This window comes from Eubalaena glacialis, chromosome 5, assembly GCF_028564815.1.
Source record: "Eubalaena glacialis isolate mEubGla1 chromosome 5, mEubGla1.1.hap2.+ XY, whole genome shotgun sequence".
In the NCBI taxonomy this organism is placed as follows: Eukaryota; Metazoa; Chordata; class Mammalia; order Artiodactyla; family Balaenidae; genus Eubalaena; species Eubalaena glacialis.
This window is the reverse complement of record NC_083720.1, coordinates 137803311-137824128: the sequence shown is the minus strand read 5'-3', so window position 1 is coordinate 137824128 and position 20818 is coordinate 137803311. Positions and strand designations below refer to the sequence as shown.

The following is a 20818-nucleotide window of genomic DNA, read 5'->3' as shown; positions in this document are numbered from 1 at the left end:
TATACCACAGAAGTCCACCCAGTGGAGTGAAGGTTCTGAGCCCCACGTCAGGCGTCCCAACCTGGAGGTCCGGCAACAGGAGGAGGAATTCCTAGAGAATCAGACTTTGAGGGCTAGTGGGATTTGACTGCAGGACTTTGACAGGACTGGGGGAAACAGAGACCCCACTCGTGGAGGGCGCACACAAAATAGTGTGCACATCGGGAACCAGGGGAAGGAGCAGTGACCCCGGGGGAGACTAAACCAGACCTACCTGCTAGTGTTGGAAGGTCTCCTGCAGAGGCGGGGGGTGGCTCTGTTTCACCGTGGGGACAAGGACACTGGCAGCAGAAGTTCTGGGAAGTACTCCTTGGTGTGAGCCCTCCCAGAGTCTGTCATTAGCCCCACCAAAGGGCCCAGGTAGGCTCCAGTGTTGGGTTGCCTCAAGCAAAACAACCAACAGGGAGGGAACTCAGCCCCACCCATCAACAGTCTAGTGGATTAAAGTTTTACGGAGCTCTGACCACCACAGCAACAGTCAGCTCTACCCACCACCAGTCCCTCCCATCAAGCCTCTTAGATAGCCTCAACCACCAGAGGGCAGACAGCAGAAGCAAGAAAAACTACAATCCTGCAGCCTGTGGAACAAAAACCACATTCACAGAAAGACAGACAAGATGAAAAGGCAGAGGGCTATATACCAGATGAAGGAACATGATAAAACCCCAGAAAAACAACTAAATGAAGTGGAGATAGGCAACCTTCCATAAAAAGAATTCAGAATATTGATAGTGAAGATGATCCAGGACCTCGGAAAAAGAATGGAGGCAAAGATCAAGAATATGCAAGAAATGTTTAACAAGGACCTAGAAGAATTAAAGAACAAACAAACAGAGATGAACAATACAATAACTGAAATGAAAAATATACTAGATATAAGTGACCTGGAAGACAGAATGGTGAAATTCACTGCTACGGAACAGAATAAAGAAAAAAGAATGAAAAGAAATGAAGACAGCCTAAGGGACCTCTGGGACAACATTAAACGCAACAACATTCGCATTATGGGGTCCCAGAAGGAAAAGAGAGAGAGAAAGGACCAGAGAAAATATTTGAAGAGATTATAGTCAAAAACTTCCCTAACATGTGAAAGGAAATAGTCACCCAAGTCCAGGAAGTGCAGACAGTCCCATACAGGATAAACCCAAGGAGAAACACACTGAGACACAAAGTAATCAAACTGACAAAAATTAAAGACAAACAAAAATTATTGAAAGCAGCAAGGGAAAAATGACAAATAACATACAAGGGAACTCCCATAAGGTTAACAGTTGATTTCTCACCAGAAACTCTGCAAGCCAGAAGGGAGTGGCATGACATATTTAAAGTGATGCAAGGGAAGAACCTACAACCAAGATTACTCTACCCGGAAAGGATCTCATTCAGATTTGATGGAGAAATCAAAAGCTTTACACACAAGCAAAAGCTAAGAGAATTCAGCACCACCAAACCAGCTTTACAACAAATGCTAAAGGAACTTCTCTAAGTGGGAAACACAAGAGAAGAAAAGGACCTACAAAAACAAACTCAAAACAATTAAGAAAATGGTAAGAGGAACATACATATCGATAATTACCTTAAACGTGAATGGATTAAATGCTCCAACCAAAAGACACAGGCTTGCTGAATGGATACAAAAACAAGACCCATATATATGCTGTCTACAAGAGACCCACTTCAGACCTAGGGACACATACAGACTGAAAGTGAGGGGATGGAGAAAGATATTCAATGCAAGTGGAACTCAAAAGAAAGCTGGAGTAGCAATACTCATATCAGATAAAATAGACTTTAAAATAAAGAATGTTACAAGACACAAGGAGCAACACTATATAATGATGAAGGGATCAATCCAACAAGAAGATATAACAATTATAAATATATATGCACCCAACATAGGAGCACCTCAATACATAAGGCAACTGCTAACAGCTATAAAAGAGGAAATCAACAGTAACACAATAATAGTGGGGGACTTTAACACCTCACTTACACCAAAGGACAGATCATCCAAATAGAAAATTAATAGGGAAACAGAAGCTTTAAATGACACAATAGACCAGATAGATTTAATTGATATTTATAGGACATTCCATCCAAAAACAGCAGATTACACTTTCTTCTCAAGTGCGCACGGAACATTCACCAGGATAGATCACATCTTGCATCACAAATCAAGCCTCAGTAAATTTAAGAAAATTGAAAGCATATCAAGCATCTTTTCTGACCACAACGCTATGAGATTAGAAATCAATTACAGGGAACAAAACATAAAAAACACAAACACATGGAGGCTACACAATACATTACTAAATAACCAAGAGATCACTGAAGAAATCAAAGAGGAAATCAAAAAATACCTAGAGACAAATGACAATGAAAACATGATGATCCAAAACCTACGGGATGCAGCAAAAGCAGTTCTACGAGGGAAGTTTATAGCATACAAGCCTACTTCAAGAAAGAAGAAAAATCTCAAACAATCTAACCTTACACATAAAGGAACTAGAGAACAAAGAACAAACAAAACCCAAAGTTAACAGAAGGAAAGAAATCATAAAGATCAGAGCAGAAATAAATGAAATAGAAACAAAGAAAACAATAGCAAAGATCAAAAAAACTAAAAGCTGGTTCTTTGAGAAGATAAAAAAAATTCATAAACCATTAGCCAGACTCATCAAGGAAAAGAGGGAGAGGACTCAAATCAATAAAATTAGAAATGAAAAAGGACAAGTTACAACAGACACTGCAGAAATACAAAGCATCCTAAGAGACTACTACAAGCAACTCTAAGCCAATAAAATGGACAAATTCTTAGAAAGGTATAACCTTCCAAGACTGAACCAGGAAGACATAGAAAATATGAACAGACCAATCACAAGTAATAAAATTAAAACTGTGATTAAAAAATTTCCAACAAACAAAAGTCCAGGACCAGATGGCTTCACAGGTGAATTCTAGCAAACATTTAGAGAAGAGCTAACACCCATCCTTCTCAAACTCTTCCAAAAAACTGCAGAGGAAGGAACACTCTCAAACTCATTCTATGAGGCCACCATCACTCTGATACCAAAACCAGACAAAGATACTACCAAAAAAGAAAATTACAGACCAATATCACTGATGAATATAGATGCAAAAATCCTCAACAAAATACTAGCCAACAGAATCCAACAACACATTTAAAGGATCATACACCATGATCAAGTGGGATTATCCCAGGGATGCAAGGATTCTTCAATATATGCAAATCAATCAATGTGATACACCATATTAACAAATTGAAGAATAAAAACCATATGATCATCTCAATAGATGCAGAAAAAGCTTTTGACAAAATTCAACACCCATTTATGATAAAATCTCTCCAGAAAGTGGGCACAGAGGGAACCTACCCCAACATAATAAAGGTCATATATGACAAACCCACAGCAAACATCATTCAAAATGGTGAAAAACTGAAAGCATTTCCTCTAAGATCTGAAACAGGACAATGATGTCCACTTTCACCACTATTATTCAACATAGTTTTGGAAGTCCTAGCCACAGCAATCAGAGAAGAAAAAGAAATAAAAGGAATACAAATTGGAAAAGAAGAAGTAAAACCATCACTGTTTGCAGATGACATGATACCATACATAGAGAAACCTAAAGATGCCACCAGAAAACTACTAGAACTAATCAATGAATTTGTTAAAGTTGCAGGATACAAAATTCATGCACAGAAATCTCTTGCATTCCTATACACTAATGATTTAAAATCTGAAAGAGAAATTAAGGAAACACTCCCATTTGCCATTGCAACAAAAAGAATAAAATACCTAGGAATAAACCTACCTAGAGAGACAAAAGACCTGTATGCAGAAACCTATAAGACACTGATGAAAGAAATTAAAGATGATACCAACAGATGGAGAGATATACCATGTTTTTGGATTGGAAGAATCAATATTGTGAAAATGACTATACTACCCAAAGCAATCTACAGATTCAATGCAATCCATATCAAATTACCAATGGCGATTTTTACAGAACTAGAACAAAAAATCTTAAAATTTGTATGGAGACACAAAAGACCCCAAATAGCCAAAGCTGTCTTGAGGGAAAAAAACGGAGCTGGAGGAATCAGACTCCCTGACTTCAGACTATACTACAAAGCTACAGTAATCAAGACAATGTGGTACTGGCACAAAAACAGAAATATAGATCAATGGAACAGGATAGAAAGCTCAGAGATAAACCCACACACCTAAGGTCAACTAATCTATGACAAAGGAGGCAAGGATATACAATGGAGAAAAGACTCTCTTCAATAAGTGGTGCTGGGAAAACTGGACAGCTACATGTAAAAGAATGAAATTAGAACACTCCCTAACACCATACACAAAAATAAACTCAAAATGGATTAGAGACCTAAATGTAAGACCAGGCACTATAAAACTCTTAGAGGAAAACATAGGCAAAACACTCTTTGATATAAATCTCAGCAAGATCTTTTTTGATCCACCTCCTAGAGTAATGGAAATAAAAACAAAAATAGACAAATGGGACCTAATGAAACTCAAAAGCATTTGCAAAGCAACGGAAACTACAAACAAGACGAAAAGACAACCCTCAGAATGGGAGAAAATATTTGCAAGCAAATCAACGGACAAAGGATTAATCTCCAAAATATATATGCAGTTCAATGTTAAAAACACAAACAACCCAGTCCAAAAATGGGCAGAAGTCCTAAATAGACATTTCTCCATAGAAGACATACAGATGGCCAAGAAGCACATGAAAAGCTACTCAATATCATTAATTATTAGAGAAATGCAAATCAAAACTACAATGATGTATCACCTCACACCACTTAAAATGGGTATCATCAGAAAGTCTACAAACAACAAATGCTGGAGAGAGTGTGGAGAAAAGGGAACCCTCTTGCACTGTTAGTGGGAATGTAAATTGATACAGCCACTATGGAGAACAGTATGGAAGTTACTTAAAAAACTAAAAATAGAATTACCATATGACCTGGCAATCCCACTACTGGGCATATACCCAGAGAAAACCATAATTCAAAAAGACACATGCACCGCAATGTTCATTGCAGCACTATTTACAATAGCCAGATTATGGATGCAACCTAAATGCCCATCAACAGACGAATGGATAAAGAAGATGTGCTACCTATATACAATGGAATATTACTCAGCCATAAAAAGGAACGAAATTGGTTCATTTGTAGAGATGTGGGTGAATCTAGAGACTGTCATACAGAGTGAAGTAAGTCAGAAAGAGAAAAACAAATATCGTATATTAACTCATATATGTGGAACCTAGAAAAATGGTACAGATGAGCAGGTTTGCAGGGCAGAAATTGAGACACAGATGTAGACAACAAACATATGGACACCAAGGGGGGAAAGCGGTGGGGGCAGGGGGGTGTGTGATTAATTGGGATATTGGGATTGGCATGTATACACTAATATGTATAAAATGTATAACTAATAAGAACATGCTATATAAAAAAATAAATAAAATTAAAAAATTAAAAAAAAAAAATTTATAAACCTTTAGCCAGGCAAACTAAGAAAGAAGAGAGAGGACACAAATTACTGATATCAGAAATGAAGGAGGGGACATCACTACAGTTCCCATATACATTAAAAGAATAAAGGAATACTATGAACAATTCTATGCCCATAAATTTGATAACCTAGATGAAAAGGACCAATTCCTTAAAAGACTCAATCTCCCAAATTCTCATGAGAAGAAATAGATGATCTGAATAAGCCTATGCCTATTAAAGATATCAAGTCAATAATTCATAACCTTCCAAAACAAAAAGCACCAGACCCAGATGGATTCACTGGTGAATTCTACCACACATTTAAGGGAAAAAATTATACCAATCTCTACAATGTCTTTCAGAAGATATAAGCAGAGGGAATACTTCCTAACTCATTTTATGAGGCCAGCATTACCTTAATACTAAAACCAGACAAACACATTACAAGAAAACCATAAACCAGTATCTCTCATGATTCTAAATTAACACTTTTTATCTTGTTTGAGATTTATAATTGTTATTCTATGAAAACAATTGCATTATATTACTCTGTTATTGTATCTTTTTCTAATAGTTCTATAAGCAATATTTTTCCTTGCTGATTAATATTCAGGGGAAGACCGAGAAAATTCTTATTGAAATACTCACTGATTTCTCAACTGAGAGTCATTTATCCTTACACTAAATGATCCATTTTGAAATGTTTATCCCATAATCTTCAAGTTTTTAAGTTTAAATATACTAGAGGAAAAAAATCCAAGGTTTTTGTGCTTACAAGTTCCAAATAATTAAACTGAAACATAGCTACAAAAAATATTTAATGGCATTTAGATTTTTATATTAATATACACTACCTAGAACAATGAAGATAAAAATCTTACTATGTACTAACCAGACTTCACCAAGAATATTATTCTTAGTTCTCAAAATCATATTTTAAGGAGAGAAAGATTTAAAAACTAACGAAGGTCCCTAGATAACGTCAAAGGAAAATAAGTTATCCTGAAGCTAAATACTGAGAATAGTCAAAGATATTTAGAACATTTATCCTTACTAGAAAAGATTTAAAGGGAGATTTAAAAGAAGTCATAGGAAAAGGGAGAATAAATAGACAACAAGCAGGTAAATGTAGGTCAGTTTAAGAAGGAAATTGCAAGAAACAGAGTAGTCCACTACTGAAACAAGAAACCTCGGGGGTATTGAGTTCTTTATCACAAGAGGCGTTCAAGCAGAGATAGCAATCAACTTGAAGGAAATTTTAAACACAGTTCCTCAGTTCCTTCCACAAAATACACTGAGTGACAACTACCTACGAGTAACAGCAGAAGAGTACTCTGTGTGATAATAAGATTCAATGACCTTAAAATCTAGGAAGTAGATGAAATAGTTACTTTTCAACTTACCTTTTTTTCCTCCTGCAATATTATTACTTCATAAAGTCGTGGGAGATTTGAGCAATGATTTTGCTGTTGATCTTTCTTGATGTTAATATTTTCATAATGTAGTGCCTTTTTCCTTTAGAAAATTCAGAAAAAAATTATTCTCAATTTCAAATATATAAATGTCTATATAAGTTAAGAGGATATTTTTACACCAACATTTCCTGCTTAAAAAGTATTCAATAAGATATCTGGGTGTGTTAGGCCAATATATCCTAAACTCTGTCATATCTATTCATTTATATTGGTTAGATCTGTGTTTTCCAATTCAGAGCATTAAAATATACCTATTCTAATAATGATTCCAAAAAGAAAACAAAATGTGGGATTTATGTCATGAGTTTAAATAAAAAGCTACCAAAAAAAGTTTCCCGTGTAGTTTATTCACCATAAAAGGTCTTTAAAATTTCAAATCACTTGGTATTTCAACTATTAACTAAAAGAAGGGGAAAATAGTCAATGCTATTTATATCATAAAACAATCAGGAAAAGGGCATAAAGAAAGATCTTTGAAAATGAAAGGGAAGCTTATTTTCATTGAAATTTACACAAGTAAGAATAATAAACCAAGTAAGCAGTGAGTAACAGCCCAAGCTCTGGAGTCAGACAGCCTGATACGAATCCTAACATTGCTACCTACTAGCTATGTGACCTTACACAAATCACCCACCCTCTCTAAACTTCAGATTTGATTCTTCGTCTGTGATTGGAAATAGTATTAACCAATTCTCAAGGTTGTAATGATTAAAGTGGATAATATATGTGAAGTGTTTACTGCCATACAAAACCCATAGTAAGTATACAATAACTGTTACCTATTATTAAGAATTATATTTAAATAGGTTATTTTTTTCTAATTATTAAAAAGAATTAGAAAAAAAAAGTCATATTAAACACTTCCAGTGAACTATACTGAACATAAGAAGATTAAAAAAAAGATAATATAAAAACATAAAAACAAATATTTAAGTTACATAATTGACATTTTTTTTGTTTGTTTAGACATTACTATGATTTAAACATGCATATAACATCTCAGTTCACTGTAAAATGCTGACTTCATTGATTTTTTTGCACAAAATTCAACAAATGAACTTATTTTCAAAACCTCAAATAGTTTTATGGATAAAAAATTTATATTTGGGATATCAAAAGGATCACATATCATTTAGGTCTGTGTTTTCCCAAAAAGAAACCTACGAGCTCATCTTTCCATTCGAAATACCCAAGTATTTCCATTTTTATACCATATCAAATCCACAATAATTATGACTCAATCAATAAACAAAAAGTAGAAAAAAAAAAAAAAGGTAGAAAATATCAACTACCAGAAGGAACCAAGACAAGTCCAAATAAAAGATACAGTGAAGTCAGCAAAACCAAAGAGCAAATTACGGAAATGATGAAATATCTGATGCAGTTAGGAATGCAATCTATATGCATACATTCCTACTAGCAAAAGTGAAAATACAAACAGAAGAAAAGAAGAAACAAGGGAAATAACAAAGATCAAAGAGAAAGTAACATTTAAAAAAAAGGAGGAGAGGGAATTCCCTGGCGGATCCAGTGGTTAGAACTCCATGGTTTCACTGGCGTGGGTCCGGGTTCAACCCCTGGTGGGGGAACTAAGATCCCGCAAGCCGTGCGGTGTGACCAAAAAAATAAAAAATAAAGTCAGGCAGACACTTATTTAAAAAAAAAAATAGGAGGAGAATGGGAGTGGGACAGGGCTGGAGAAGTAAAAAGGACTGTCAGGAAAAAACTATCAAGCAAAATCAGAGCAATAGAATTAGACAGAGTGCTGGTCATGCCTGAGGTACTTAGTTAGATGTGTAGTGAAATGGATGGAAAACAATGATCACAGAACCACATACCCTAAAAAGGGTTAATTTTGCTTAATGCTAATTAAACCCCAATAAAACTAACAGGCAGGCAGGCAGGCAGATAGGAAAGCAAACCAGCCACACTGGAAGAAGAAAAAGATAAGAGTAAAATACTAACAAAAGCATTATCTCAAGGGGATGAGTAGAGTTAGAGCATTTGACAGACTTTGTTTTATTTGGATGACAAAGATTAAATTTAGATCCCATTAAGCTGTATATAAATGTTAAACTTCTAGTGCAACTACTAAAAAAATTAAAATACATGGCATATCTCCCATATTAGGAGAGTGAAAAAATGAAAAGGACAATAGAATAGGGTATAAATTCCCAAAAACAAGGGCCATGTTTTATTCTTTTTATTCTTAGTTACTAAGTTTAGTACTAAGACATAGCAAGAATTCAAACAATGTTTGTTCAATGAATGAATAGTAGTAGGGGAGTTTAAGTAAGAGCCTAAGCTACATCCACTGCTGGTATACAGATGTGTCTGAATCTGTCCAGCAAATTAATTGGACAGGTAATCACTGTGGGACTTCCTGCTAGAAAACTCATCCTATGAGAGAGAAAGGATCAGGCAGATAAACTGGAACCTGTTAAAAATTAAATCATGAAAAGCAGCGATAGATTCTGAGAACAACATGATATCTGTTACTCAGTTTTGCCTTCCATGGACTCATGTCTAAGACCTTACTGTAAGAGTAGGAGAAAATAAAGACAGAAAGAATTATTTTACAAGAAATGTATTTCCTAGTTAGACTTCATAAATATTACCTTCAACCTAATGTTATGGCTCTGACTTATACTGAGAATGCCTTCTAAATCCATCATGTAGTCAAAAGAATGGACACCAGAGCCAGGAACAAGATGCAGAATCCTGGGTCACCTTCTTTTATATTTTCCCTGATCTTTTCTCTATCTTGTAATTAAAGACAGTATATTTTAGTACTTAGATACATGGGCTGTATAACCGAAAAGGCCTCAGTCAATGTCAAGCTCTGCCACTTAATAGCTACATAATATTAAATACATTATTTATTCTCTCTGACCCTTTCATTTTTCACTGATAAAATAGGCATAACAATAGTTAACTACACAGACACTTGTGAAGATAAATGAATTAATACATGTAAAACAGGTAGCACAGGATCTGGCAGACAGAAAAGCAATAGTTTTCATATAGGTTACTCTAAAATATCATATTTCTTGAAGTTTTTCATACTGATTTTTCCTTTCATAACAGAATAACCTAGTCTAAATTATTAGAATATTTATAGTCAAAAACTACAGTAAAGATATACTATTTTTTTACTTACTGGGTTATATCATACTGTCCAGGACCAGGCCCTGACTTTACAGGTAACTCTAGTCTTCCCAAAGAGTTGCCAAAATGTATCCCCTTGTATTTCAAAGTTACATTGGAAAAATCCTCACCAAAAAAAAAAAAAAGTGAAGATGAGAGACAATTTAAATAAATCATGAAACAATGTTTAACTTTACTTAAGTCTAAAGCGAGGGTAGCCTTAGTCAAGGAGTTCCCACTGGTAAATGCTAGACTCTTCCTTGATACATCTCAAGAGTATCACTCTGTGCCCCATCCCACTCCTGAGTCAACCAGGATTCCCAGAGAAGAGCCTCTAGTTTAGCATATCCTCAACGAATATGAACAACTTTGCTCTTGGCAGTAGACTCAACAATCTAAAATCTTAAGGGCAATGAAAATTAGCTCCTCATCATTTAAAAAGGGGAGGAAGGGCAGAATTGCATGACTTAGGGAATGGGAAAGCCTAACAAAAATGACTTAATTAAATACAAATTAATTTTAAGAAATTAAAATTCAAACATCACCAACAGATACTAGATAACTTCTAATTACCTGGTAAGTGCAGAAGATATTCATGTAAAGTCTTCATAGAGTAACAAATATATAACAAAAATTAAACACTACCCCCAAATCATTTCATAGTTAATGTTTGAGGTCAGGATCAGTACTTTAATGCCAAAGAAGTCATTTGTGACAAGAGAAATCAACAATCATCTTCCTTCACAGTCATACAATAAGCATGACTCACTAAAGAGTTCACTTTAGAGAAGTTAAAACACCTGCTTTCATTAGAAACTAATAAAAGAATAAAGTACGAAACACAAACAGTAGCCTCTCATAGGAATTCTTGTGTTGACCTAATACATTCTAAATTGAGCAATCATTTAAGAAATTTATAAAATCTTAGTTTTTTAACTGATAGTAAAAGGTAACTCTAGTCTATTTCACTTACTTTTAATTCATATTTGTAAAAATATAGCTTTAAAATAGGCATGGATTATTAAACCAATTAATATATACATTGAATAAAATCCCAGTAACATAAACTGATAGTTTAACTGCATAAAACAGTATGTCAGTGGTTCTAGGTGACCATTACTATTCTTGAATAGCGGAACCAATCTCTCTCAATTACCATTATAAACAATATTAATGAAATAAATAGCAATTAAATGATTAGAAAGCATAATTCCAGTTCAGATTGGTGAATCAAACCCACATCTGCCCCCCTCTCCCACCAGAATCTCAGAAGAAGAGTATAAAATAGATGTAAATTATTAGTACTAGAAACTAAGAGAAGGTATCATTCACATTCCACTTCAAGGAATTTCTGGAAAATATAGCACAGCAGAGACTAGAACCGGAAAAAGACCTCACTGCACGTGAAAAGAAACTCAGCTGAACCCTATTAACATCCCCAGAAAGACAGAAACTAGAGGTAAGGATGGACTCATGGGTAGTGAGTAAGGAGCAATTCTCAAAACTACTAATAACCTTAGAGATTTATTTGCACCAGTGCCATTACACGAAGTGATGAAAGAATGCTAAAACCCACTCCAGTCTTGCCACGGATGGTTGGAAATAAATTGGAAGCACTGTCACTGTCTCCTAACAAGGACAAACTTCCTAGTTAGAGAGGCACCACTCTAGAAAGCTTTGGGATGGCACAACAAAATCCAAAAATAAGCTGGTACAGCACTAAAATTCCCTACTATGTGAAAACATCTTTTACTTCCTAGAACTTAACACTAACAACTAGCCCTCAAATATTATAAAATACAAACACAATAAAACTAAACTTTCCCTTTTACACCACCTGACCTTAAAGAATTAAACAGGGGCCAACACAATCTCTGACAGAACTTTGACGTTTGCATGAAGTGAAATGGGACTTTTGTTGATTCTTTTATCATAGATGGCAATCTCAAAGAGAAACTGAATTACAGTTTTTCTAAAGGTTTCTCCTGCTTCAATTTTAGTAAATCTCCTTGTTTGTTCCTTGTTTCGGTGATGGAGGATGTTGGAGCTGAGGGTACAGAAACAGGGAGTTACTAGCTATGTCCAAATAAGATTCAGACATATTTTGGAACGTCTAGTGAACTAATAGAGCAAATCAACCAGAAGGTGAACGCAAAAACTATTCCCATGGGAAGCAGCTAATCATGGTAACCCACACCCAGTTAGAAAATCTTACTATCAAAAGAGTGGCAATGCTAACTACTGAGTATTTTCTGTTGACTGAATTTGCCTTCTAACAGACAATCCCCCACTGGATTTATGCCTGTATTCTGTAGGGTGCAAAAGGGCTATGATAAAAATCTAAAAGACATTTCATTAAAACACTGGTAAAAATCAATGCTACTTTTAGACCATTCTATGTAATAGAGTATAAAACACAGAAGAGCATTATCCCCCCAGCTTCACCTCAGCTCCTCACGCAGCTTTCGCTCTGATGGAGTATATGGGTGGAAATGCCCAGCAGAGAGCACCATCTGGCAAGAGACTGAACTGCCTGGGGGAACAGAAGCTGTCTCAGTGGAAACAGACTTATTCAGAAGCATGCTTGAGACAGCCCTTCTAGAAGCCCCTGTGAAGGGGAACTTTGCAGAAGGCTGGAGGTCTACCACATCAACAGGAGGAGACTACATACATATATTTGAGTTACTAACATAATTGTGACTCTCTGTAGTACCCACAACCCAATAAAGCCTGGGAAAACTTGTTACATAAATAAAAAGCATTAATCCTTATCCCCACCAGGAATATTTCCAGCACTGTTAAGTGGTCTTAATGTGCTTAGCTTATTGATATGCAGATTCCTTCTAATGAACTACAACACAAAGAGCAGAGAGGTATTTCCCCTCTTCACTAATCAGCTTTAACACACTATGAAGCACCAAATCAAAGTAAGACACTGATATTATTATTGTTGTTACTGTTATAAATAGGTTGTCTAGTTGATACATGATCCCCAAGCCCAGACCCTTGTCAGTCCTAGGAGGAACAGAGCTATGAATAAAAATTGAAAGGGCTATCCTACCAATCTCTCTAATGCATAGGGTATACACTGCTTTAGCACTTCGGAGTGTAACACAAAAGGAAATAAGGCAGTCAGATCATCCAAAGGCTTTGGGTCTGGGGGTGCAGAGACAAACACCATAACAACTAGCAGAACAGCACAGAAAAACAGCACAGACTGACATGTCCAGCAGAGCAGCAGATGGTAGTAGAGGAGTCCTGGAAGAAACCATGGCATCCACTAGAGTAGTTGAAAAGCAGCCCATTCCTTTGGGTCAATGGCAACTCTGAAGACTGCTGAACCCCACAGAGCTTCAGGAAAGGAAAGAATGATCAGCCATGCAACATTGTTTTCCTAAAATAAGTGTTCTAGACCATCTTTCAAATGAAATTACTTAATAGAGGCATGGATTTTAAAAGTACATACACAGTTTTGATGGCAGAAAGAGAAAATTTTTTCACTCGTACTTTATTTTTACTTAGAAATGAAACAAAGTTTCATAATTGTGAAGATTTTAGGCACAGTAAGTAGTGAAATAAATGTAGAACTCTCTTCTTATATAATAAATATAGCCATGTTGGATATGCCAGATATTTTCTATATTTCAGGCAGGAGCATATCTAATATATTGATTTACTATAGCCTATAGATTTGTAAAAATAAAATCAGTATTTTAAAACAGAGCATTTTGACAAATCATCTTTAACATTGTATTTTTATACCCTAAAAAGTATAAGTTACAGTTTTAAAGTAATTCTTCTACACAGCATTTCAGGAGAAATTATGTCCAAGTAGAATTACGTCTAAGAAGCTTTCCTCAGGTTAATTATTGTGATTTTGCAGGTCAACTGTTTAACAATTCTTAAGGTAATCCAGCAGAAGGAAAGACTATGCACACACACATACATACACACACACCATTCAAGACACCAGCAAAATCCTTTTCCTGTGCATACGCTGAAATTCATTTCATTTAAACCATGTGAACTACTTAACTCACTAACCTCTACAGTTCTCAGGTAAATGTTCAATTGGAAATTTAATTTAAAAGCCTTTTAAAAATACAGATAGAAAATAAAGAACAAATTGATGTACTCAACTCTAAATCACACTCTCCTTATGTCAAGAAGTGTTGACAACAGATGTAGAGAACAAACGTATGGACACCAAGGGGGGAAAGCGGGGGCAGCTGGGGTGGTGGTGGTGGGATGAACTGGGAGATTGGGATTGACATATATGTACCAATATGCATAAAATAGATAACTAATAAGAACCTGCTGTGTAAAATTCAAAAAATGAAAATAAATTAAAAGGATGTGATATTAAAAACAAACAAACAAACAAGAAGTGTTGACAATACCATCTTCAACGTCATCGTCAGCTTGGAAAATCATTAGCAAATAAAATATGACTTAATTGAAGCAAACTCAGCACGGAGGTGCATTATTTTAAGTGAATGATGTAATATAACTTGAAGAATTGCTAACTGCCACTTTCACTGACAGTGAAATCAATGAAGAAAGGGCTATGCAACTTTCTTCTCATGTCTTTTCCGTAATTAAGTGTGGAAATAGAATTTGTGAAGAATTAAAAGTCCCGAAGTGCGGCAGTTCAAAACACTAATGGACTGCATTCCAGTGTGGCAGCACACAGGTAGTTCCCAGCATGTTATCATTAGCAAATATGGCAGTGTCATAATTCCATCCGCAAACTTTGCTCGTGAAATCCACCTCTGAAAAGCAGACTTCTAATGGTTACCTGGGCTCTTCTTTTGAAAAAGAGAGAGAGAGAAGCTAAATTTTCTAATTCAAAATGTTATACAAAATAATTTATATAGAGAATTTCTCTTTACAGATTAAATATAGCTAAAAATTACCATTTGTTGGCTAGTCTTATACAACTTGTAATTTCAGAGTTGCTTCTATATTTAAGCTATATAACATACCTTCAGCAGATGTTATTTCAACAGTTCAGGGAATAATCACAATAATTACCTATCTGTTGGATTATTTTCTCAATTTTCTATTAATGTTCACATCTGGAAACTGAGCCCACATATAGTATTATCTCAAAAAGCAGCTAAAGAGATACATAGAATTACCAGAAATTTGGATAATACTTGAATTAACATTACTACAGTATCAATTTTGTAATAGTCTGTGAGGCACCTGTGGTTTTTTTTTCCCCTGCAGGAAAAAACAACAAAATTAAGCCTTCAGCTACTGACCTTTGCTACCCCACTTCTAGTTTTTCTCTCAAATTCAAGATGGAGATTTCAGAAAATATCACAATTCAATTCAAATTAAGCTTTGTTGAATCTTCTTGAATATTAACGACTATGTCTTTAATTTATATGTAAATCTATGTTTTTACAAACATGTTTTCTTAAATTTGATCTAGATTTTTATTCTAATGAATACAAGTTGGATCTAATCAGTAATTACTAAAATAGGTCATCAAATTGGAACTATTAAAATTGTAGAATAAACTTTCTTATTGTTATTTCTCTCTTCTATGAATAGTAATGTAGCCAGAAAGAAATCAAATTTTATATGTTAAAGTAATGTTTATTCATACATGAAAAATGTTTTGCACATGTAGGGAAGCTTGGAGGCATTATTCTGGCCTTTTAATGGATGATACATTATTCCGAAACAAAGAAATAGCATATACAAAAAATATAATTTTAAAGCAAGAATAACATTTTGAGATTTAAGTTAAGAGTAACAGAGAACTGTTTAAGCTGAGACCAAGGATCAATGACTACTGTGAAAAAGAAATACTAGTTCCAATATATTAAACCAAAGTTTTTCCAGGATATTTTAGATAAGAAAACTTAGTACAAAGAGCTTAAGTAACTTGGCCAAAGACAAATAACTAGTAAGTAGCGAAGCCAAGAAATAAGCACAAGCAGTCCAGTTCCATTACACTACCTTTCATAATTGTCCTTTACCTTGGACAGAATATACTGATATTAGACCATAGGACTTCCATTAATTTCAATGTAATTTTTACAGAGTTATCTCCATTGTTCTTCTGAGCATATCTTACTCAAATATCTAAGATACTGGCACTGTCTGTGGATGAAAACTAATTATTTTTATATTATTAACAGGATGATAGGATAGTCAAGGCCTGGAAAACCAGTCATGGCATAGAGAGGGAGAGCAAAATACTCCTGGGATAAAATACCCTATAGCCAGAAAGAAATGGGAATTCTAAGGGTGTGAACAGGAGACATATCTATAACTTACAATATCTTTACTCTCCATTTTATCAGAGGTAAGTTGGTTATTCATAAGTTTTATAGTATGGAGCAGTCTATCAGATCTTAAAATACCTGTATTTGAAGATAAAATGTATCATCTCTAGTGTGTTCTATAATCAATAGAAATTTTAAAAGAGGAGTTACAAACTGAAAGTAAAATACCAGCTTGTCTATTTACCTTTACCTTTGTACTTTAATTCTTTAAACAGAATGTGAGTTATTGTCTAATGAACTTTCATTTCATCCTGAGGAACTCTAGTATTTCTTTTAGAGGGTGTACTACAGACAAAATCTATCAGTTTCTGTTTATCTGGGAATGTCTTAATTTTGTCTTCATTTTCAAAGAATAGTTTTGCTGATTATAGAATTCTCGATTAGCAATCTTTTTTATTTCAGTACTTTGAATATATCACCTCACTGCCTTCCAGCCTCCATGGTTTCTGATAAGTCATCTGTTAATCTTCTTGGGGATTTCTTGTCACTTTTCTTGCTGCTTTCAAGATTTCTCAATGTCTTTGGCGTTCAACAGTTTGATTGTGATATATCTAGGCGTGCATCTCTCTGAATTTATCCTACTTGCAATTCAATGAGGTTCTTGTATGTGTAGATTGTTTTTCATCAAATTTGGGATGTTTTCAAGTTATTATTTCTTCAACTATTCTCTCTGCCCCCTTTTTCTTCTCTCCTTCTTTGACCCCCATTATGCTTATGTTGGTATGCTTGATGGTGTCCCCCAAGTCTCGGATGTTATGTTTATTTTTCTTCATACTTTTTTCTTTCTGTTCATCAGGTTGTATATCAATTGACTCGTCCTCAAGTTTGCTAATTCTTTCTTTTGTCAGTTCAAATCCACTAGTGAATCCCTCTAGCGAATTTTTCATTTCCATGATTGTACTTCTCAACTCCAGAATTTCTACATGGCTGTTTTTTATAATTTCTATCTTTATTGATACTGTCTGTTTGGTGAGACATTGTTTTTATATTTCCCTTTAATTATTTAGACATACCTTCTTTTCTTTACTTGAATATATTTAAAATAGTTGATCTAAAGACTTTGTCTAATAAGTCCAACATCCTGGCTTCCTCAAGAACAGTTTCTAATGATTGCTTCTTTTCCTAGGTATGGGCCATATTTTTGTTGTTGTTGTTGTTTTTGCATGTCTCATAATTTTTTGTTGAAAACCAGACATCTTAGATAATATAATGTGGCAACTCTGAAAATCAGAATCTCCCTCCTGCCCCAAAGGTTTATTGTGGGTTTTTTTGTTTAGTGATTTCTGGACTAATTCTCTAAATTCTGTATTCTCTGTCATGTGTGTCCACTAAAGTCTTGGTCTGGCTAGCTGACTGGTCAGGTAATCGTTGGACAGAGGTTTTCTTAATGCTTTGAACGAGTAGGTCTCCAACCTTTGCAGAGGTGCACTGTGCATGTGTTGAGACACACCTTCAACACTCAAGTAGGCAGTTTACAAGTCTGTCTTAGCTTTCACTTCCCGAAGGTCACATAGAGGTAAGAGCTTTGTACCTTCTCAAGTCTGGTTTTTGAAGTGACGGGTTAGCAATTCTGAAACTACGTTCAGTGTTTTACAAGACTAAGCAAATAAGTAAATATACTGAGGATAGTGGGAACCAGGTTTCTCACTGTGGGAGAAGGGAGATCAAACACAGAAGAGGAAATACAAGAATAAACATGTGGCACTGAACTGGAATTAGAGATATCAATATAGCTCAAAGTTTTTAATAGACAGATAAGAAAAAGTATAGATTTCTAACTTTGTCCATTGAAATGGCCTAGAAGGAATGATACCCCAAATGTACCTAGTGTACTGATCTTGTTTTGAAATATCATTCTCCACTAAATGAAAGTAGAGCTCCTTGAGGAAATGACTGATTCCAACAGCTGTGGCAGCGGAAAAAATAAGATGAACCTGCAACATTTTATTGTGCCAGAAAAGAAAGAAATGCTCAAAGAATGATGGAGATATGTAAAAAAGACACAACAAGCAGATTGAAAGGGCTCCCAAGGGTCAAATATTAGATAATTTTAACCTCAAAATAAATAGTGAGAGTAGTAAATTACAACCTTTTCAGTAAAACAGGAATTCATGAACCCATACTGATATAAATACATAAATGGAAAAGAATATAAAGCAGTTCTTTATAGTAAGTAAAGTGCCAACAAAAAAATGTTAAAGAAAATATGACATTAGAAAACCACCACTTGATAAACATCACAGTAATATTGATTCAGGCATCATCAATGGATGTTAAACTAATAGGTGAGAGTTTGATAAGGAATAGGATATCTATTGATTCTTAAAGTAACCTCTCCAAAATATTTATAAATTTTTAAAAATAGTAACTTTACAGTAGATAAAACCGAAAGACAACCCCTCAAGTTAACATCACCAACTACGGGATAAGTAAACATCCTGCGCCTTTTTATGTGATACATTGAGAAGGATGCTTCACTTCTGTAGCATTCCTGCTAAAATATATAAACTTATCCTAATCATGATAAAATATACACGAATCCAAAACTGAGACATATTCTACAAAATAAACAGCCTGTACTCTTCAAAAAGTCAAGGTTACAAAAGACAAAGAAAGACTGAAGAACTGTTCCCAATGAAAGGACTCTAAAGAGACACGACAACTAAATGCAACTTGTAATACCAGATGGGACTCTTGACCAAAACTCATTTTTTAAAGAATATCATTGAGATAATTAGCAATATTTTTAAAATATCTACAGATTAGATAATAGGATTATATGAATGCAATTTTTCTGATTTTGATAATTACATTGTGGTTATAAAAGAGAATTCTTGTTCTTAGAAATTTTACATTAAAAGTATTTAGGAGTAAAGGGGCATCATGTCTTAAATGTACTCTGAAATTGCTTAATTAAAATAAGAATATAAATATAGAGGGGAAATGATAAAGCAAATGTGATAAAGTGTTAACTGCAGGATCTAAGTGAAAGGTATATGGGAATTATTTGTATTATTCTTGTAACTTTTCTATCAATCTGAAATTATTTCAAAATTTAAAATTACTTTTTTAAAAAAGAAACTCACTAATTGGAAACAATAAATGGATTAGATCTAGTATATTGATATAGCTAAATCTAGAAAATATAACATTAAGTGAAAGAGCAAGCAACCTGCATGCCAGATGATAACATTTACTTAAATGTTTTAAATCATACAACAATACATATTGTTATTTATATGTAGTAAAGATTTACTGTTTACTTTGGCAAAGGGAAAAGAATGGAGGGAGGGAAATTGGGTAGGGTAATAATTGTAATAATATACTTATTTTAAAATATAGCTAATTTGAGTATAATAAAATTTTAATATGTGTTATATGAGATGGTGGGTACATGGTTATCTGTTTTTATGTTTGTTCAAGTCTATGTGCAATTATATAAATTATAATAAAAATATTTTAGGAATAAAAACTTAACAATTCAAAGTATCTAAGACTCCAAAATACCCCAGTACACCTATTGCCAAAAACCAAATGGTTTCATAAGGTGCTTAAGCCTAAGCCCAAAGATGGAGACATGTTCAAACAATAGAGAGTATTGGGAGTAAAAGTCAAGACAAATCCTGAAAATACCTTTTCTTTGACCAAGATGTCTCTTCAGCCTCTCCTTAAGTCTACCCTAAATTTTTGCCATTTTCCTCACTAGGATTACTTCTTCCAGATCTCATAAAAGTATAAATATATAACAGGTTCAAAGCACTATGTACTTCAGTCTTGTAACTAAGTAAAACCAGACATATCTATATTCATGGATAAATCATACATTTCAACTGGCTGAATGAAATTTTTGCTCAACTTTGGCCAGATTTGAAATTTAAAACCTGGATGAGATGGATCTGCCATATTATGTTTGATATTTTAATCAGAGAGAAGCTCCTTATCTTTTTTTAACAATCATTTATGAAACAAATAATGCTTACACTATCAGATTCAAATTCTTTTATAAATGAAATGCTTTTTTTCCCCTTTCAAATTAAAAAAAAGAATATCTATGTATTGCATACGTTTATACACTGTAGCAGAGACTTTTAGTAAGTTAAACTATTTCCTCTTTTTCCTGGATACAGTTAGACTGTATTTCCCAGGCTCCTTGGCAGTTAAGTGTGTCCATGTGCCTGAAATTTAACTCCCAGGCCTAGCCTACAAAATACCCCCACTACCAGTTCTCTGTCCTCTTTCCCCTTCTGCCAGCTGGATACAGATGACACCAAGGCCTTTGGAGATGACAGTAACATGAA

At 34.5% G+C, this 20818-nt stretch overlaps 1 protein-coding gene across 1 annotated transcript in view; it reads right to left on the bottom strand.

Moving 5' to 3' along the window:
• The window catches only part of STPG2 (sperm tail PG-rich repeat containing 2), a 341555-nt gene that overhangs the window by 304329 nt on the left and 16408 nt on the right, over positions 1-20818 (bottom strand). The window contains exons 4-5 of the mRNA XM_061191041.1: positions 10232-10344; positions 7000-7111 (exon numbers count right to left, since the gene is read on the bottom strand). Coding sequence (XP_061047024.1) covers positions 7000-7111; positions 10232-10344 — 225 coding nt within the window. The remainder of the gene's footprint in view (positions 1-6999; positions 7112-10231; positions 10345-20818) is intronic.